This window comes from Hylobates moloch, unplaced genomic scaffold (genome assembly GCF_009828535.3).
Source record: "Hylobates moloch isolate HMO894 unplaced genomic scaffold, HMol_V3 SCAFFOLD_5, whole genome shotgun sequence".
NCBI classification, from domain to species: domain Eukaryota; kingdom Metazoa; phylum Chordata; class Mammalia; order Primates; family Hylobatidae; genus Hylobates; species Hylobates moloch.
Genome location: NW_026652280.1, coordinates 90484881 through 90489213, shown reverse-complemented (window position 1 = coordinate 90489213; position 4333 = coordinate 90484881). Strand labels below are relative to the sequence as shown.

Sequence of the window (4333 nt, the reverse complement as noted above, 5' to 3'; positions counted from 1 at the left end):
CCTGGCCGGCTCAGAGGGTGCTGGCGAGGGACCTGCAAGAGGGAGACAGACATGGTCCTCGGGCATCTTTTGTGCCCCCGCTGGGGGCACAGGGAGTGGCATCCATGGCCCTGCAGGTGCCCTCTGGGTGCAGCCCCTGGACCACCCTTCCCAGCGGCGGGACCTCAGCCGGGGCTCAGCCCTCTGCACCTCAGGTCAGGCGTGCCTAACGCCTCCCCATGCCTGCGGGCAGGCCCTGGGCTCCTGGCAGGTGCACTAACGTGCTCAAAAGATGTCCATGTCGCTCATGGATGTGGTGAGGGTGACGCTGCACCCTCCACCGTGTGCCAGACAAGGCTCTGCAGACAGAGGGGACGTGCATGGGGAACCCACGTGTGGGGCCTTCCTCTTCCCCCAGAGGTGGGAGCTTCTCCACAGTGGACCCTCATGGGGCTCCCACCTGGCGAGCCTAGACCAGCCTGCTGGCGAAGTCCCCTCCCCGGAGGGTCTCCGGAGGTGTCCAGGGAGGTGCCCAAAGGCAGAGGCTGCAGGTGGCCTGAGGAGGAGGGAGGAGGGAAGATGTGGTGTGAGGAGCTGGAGGGAGCCCCCAGCCTTCCCTGTGCACTCCCGGCCTAAGCAGAAGCTGGATCCCGGGGCTCATGCTGCCGGCGGTGCACTCAGGAGGCTGCTCTGAAGCCTCAAACCAAGAGAGGGGCTTTAGTGATGGTGGCAGGGCCAGGTGGCCTCTCCAGGAGCCGCTAACATGAGGGGAGGGGCAGATACAAGTGGCCACTTGCAAGGAGCGAGGCTGAGAGTCACCGAGGATGTTCTCAGAGCGCGAGAGAGATTGGCCACTGGAAGCTGCACTGAAAGGCAGAGGGCCTCAGAGCAGCCCTTCCCTTTCCAGCCATCCCTCCTCCCCCAGGATCCACATAGGTCCTGTTCTTAGTCCTGGGAGATGCGTCAGGACCCAGGCTCAGCAGTGGCGGCGTCAGGGGTGAGAGACATGGGAGAGAGAAGAGAGATAGAGAGAGACAGAGAGACAGGGAGAGACAGAGAGATGTAGACAGACATTGAGAGACAGAGACAGAGAGACAGAGACAGGGAGAGAGATAGGGAGACAGAGACAGAGACAGAGAAACAGAGATGAGACAGACAGGGTGAGAGAGAAAGACAGACAGACAGAGAGAGAGAGAGAGCGATCAAGCTGCCAACACACACCTGGAGCCCTCCGTGTCACACCTTTGCCTTGGCTGTGTCCCCAGCCCAGACAGCCCTCAATACCTCTTCCCTGACCCAGGTCCCACCCTACTTCAAGGTTTTGCTCCTTCTCAGGGGCCTGCAACCCCCTGCAGCTTCCTCTGATCCCCGTGAGCCCCTGCCTCATGCCAGAGCATCCCCCGGCACCTTCTTTGTGCTTGTCGTTGCCCCTAGTCGGGGGGTGCGGAGTGCGGCTCGGGTCTTGGCTCCTGTGCCTTGCCGTGGCCAGGCACACGGTGATGGTGGCCTGTCCTCCGAGCCCAGCCAGGGGGAGTGGGAGACCTCGGCCGGACCCTGGCTTGTGGTGGTGACCGTGGTGACTGGGGGTGGGGTGGTGGGGTGGAAACGCACCTCCCCTCTCTGAGCCTCAGTTTCCCCAAGGAGGTAACCAGACCCTCCTGGCTGTGCTCTGGCTCCGGCTCAGAGTCTGAGGGCTGGGGGTGAGGCCGGCGCTTGGGTCCCCGTGCTGGGGTGAGGGTGGGCTCTATTCCTGGAGAGAGAGTTACAGAGAGGAGTGGCACGGCGGCAGGAGGGGGCATCTTCATTGTTATCGGAACAGGTTCACCTGCCCGGCCCGCTCCAGCGAAGCCCTCGAGCTCTGGTGTCCACACATTTCAACTCAGCCGGCATTCCCACCCCCATCCCGCCCTGCCTTCCCTTCCCAAAGGAAATCCAAACGTCCCAGCCAGCCCCATCCACCGGGGAGCCAGGCTGAGAGCAGGGGCCACTGCGGCGGGCAGGGGAGGGTGCTAGTGCCTCACCTGGGGGGTGCAGTGGGGGTCGGCGGAGCCTTCTCACCTGTGACGAGGCTGCCCTCAGCTCTCTCAGGCCCTTCTGTGCTCAGACCAGCGTTCAGTGCCTGGAGGCTCCTCCTGGTCCCTAAATCCTTTCATGTCCTCTGGGACCCAGCTGGCTGGACGGAGGGCACCCAGCCAGTTCCCTAGAACTGACAGGGTGTGGCACTGTTCACAGGAATTGCAGGAATGAGCTAAAACAAAAAGTTGTCAGTGTGGGCAGGCCTTTCCTTCCTCCTCAGCGCCTCTGGCAGGGGAACTGAAGGCACCAGGTCAGTGCCTTCCACCCGCTCCCACCTCACCTGGTGCGTGGAGGGGAGGGAGAAGGAGAATGGAGACCCTCTGTGCCCAGTGAGGCTGGGCCACCTTCCGGCTGCCCCACTGATGTTGGGCTGCTCCTGCCAGTCTTTGGTCGGCTGTGGGCACAGGGGGCCGAGAACTGTGGACAGGGGCCTGGCTGTGTGGCCTTGAGAGAATAACCTAACCTCTCTGTGCCTTGGTTTCCCCCTCTCACTGGACTGACCGTTTATGGACAGCTCGAAGCCTGGGTTCCCAGGCTAGGGCCTGGCTCTCCTAATGTGTCAGCTGACCAGTACATCTGTGGGTGGTCTGCAGAGGCGGCCCCCACCCCTTCCTAAGGAGGCCCTGTCACTGTCCGTCTGTTTGCCCCAGAGCCTGGGCTCCCAGCCGCTGACGGATTGTTTTCCGCATTTTGCTCTGCAGAACACTGGACAGTGAGATGTTCTTGAAAAGAGACTTTTTCCTTCCATGGACTGCGTTCCGCAGCTCCTGAGTGGGGTGCAGAGTGTGTTAGCTCAAGCCGGAAATTCGGTCATAAAGATGCTGTTTCTCTTCACATTTCTCAAATGGACTTGGCTTCGGAAATCACTTCTGTAACACAAACCAGCAGCCTGTGGGGCTCTAGGCGGGGCCTGCTGGCTACCCAGCTCCCAGCATTGTTGCACATGGCTTTGAAACGCACAGCGCAGCTCGTGTGGCCCAGGGGCACCTCCTACCACCCTGCTTGCTGGCTCCACCCCAGATGCTGGTCCTCGCTGGTCTCCAGGACCTCTCCTGGCGTGGCTCTACCTTCTCCTCGAGGTCACCGTCCAGGCCTGTTTCAACCAGCCCCTCCAAGGCTTCCTTACCTGCCTCCTGTTTGGGTGAAACTTTGAGTATCTCTGTTAACTTAGTTGGTAGCTCTGGTCACCTACAGTCACCAGGGGCCCAGAGGGACGCACAGAGGGAGACCACCTGCTTGGGTCCCTCCTGGCCGCCTCGCCATCAGGGGTGGGATGGGGAGCTCAGCGTCAGCCACAGTGCGCAAGGTGAGGAGTTTTGATCCCTCGCACATCCTCAAGCCAGGCAGGGCGCCTGGCTTCTATCCCAGGTAGCAGTCTCCTATCCCAGGTCTCCAATGGCGACCGCAACCCTGTGCCTGTGGAGGGCTTCCCCTGTCTAAGGGCCACTGGGAGTGGGATGGCCTAATTTCTGGTGTCGCTTTCTATTGGGCACTTCAAGGAGTGCTGGGCAAGGGCAGTTGTTTGAGGCAGCTTGGGGTGAAGCTCTTAGGGAGGACGTCCTGTGCAGCTCGGCCAGCCCCGGCCAGGCCCAGGCAGCCACCAACCATGGTTTCTCCATCACCCCAACCCCTCCCACAGCCCCTTCTCGTGTTTGCCCACCGTCTACGCCAGCTTCCACTTTCTCACCTGGCTGGGTGTCCCCCGTGGGGCATGGGTGTCGGCCCCGCCAAGGCTGGGCTTCGGTCCGTCTTGTTCTCTGTGGGAGGGGTCTGGTGCGGGTGGAATGCATGGGGGGAGCCTCCGTTGGGGGAGCAATTGCTCCCGGTGTTGCAAGGAGGACAGAGCCAATGCCTGCCCCATCCATGTCATGGCCGACGGTGGCCTCAGAAGATGTGTCCACGTCCCAGTCGCTGGAAGCTGTGCACGAGCTCTTCCTGGAGAAAAGGGCCTTGGCAGATACATGGATTTTGAGATAAGCTTGTCCTGGAGTATCTGTGCGGGCCCTAAATGCAATGACAAGTGTCCTTATACAGGAAAGGAGAGGAGGGACGCTGGAGAGCAGGGGGAGGACACGTGAGGTTGGAGGCCAGCAGGGGTTACACAGCCACAGGCCAAGGAGGGCCAGAGCCACCAGGAGCTGAAAGAGACAAGACAGCACCTTCCCCTGGAGCCCTCGGGGAGCGCGGCCCTGCCGCCGTCTTGACCTCAGACTTCTGTCCTCCGTAACCAAGAGAATCAAGTCCTGCTGTGAGAAGCCACCCGGTTGTGGTTATTTGT

At 61.4% G+C, this 4333-nt stretch overlaps 1 protein-coding gene across 1 annotated transcript; it reads left to right on the top strand.

Annotated features, from left to right (window-relative positions):
• The first annotated feature begins 2899 nt into the window (after positions 1 to 2899).
• Positions 2900 to 3375, top strand: LOC116468264 (putative uncharacterized protein MRGPRG-AS1). The gene is given in 2 exon segments (XM_058438216.1): positions 2900 to 2963; positions 2966 to 3375. Coding segments are annotated over 2 exon segments (474 nt in total).
• The last annotated feature ends 958 nt before the right edge of the window (positions 3376 to 4333 follow it).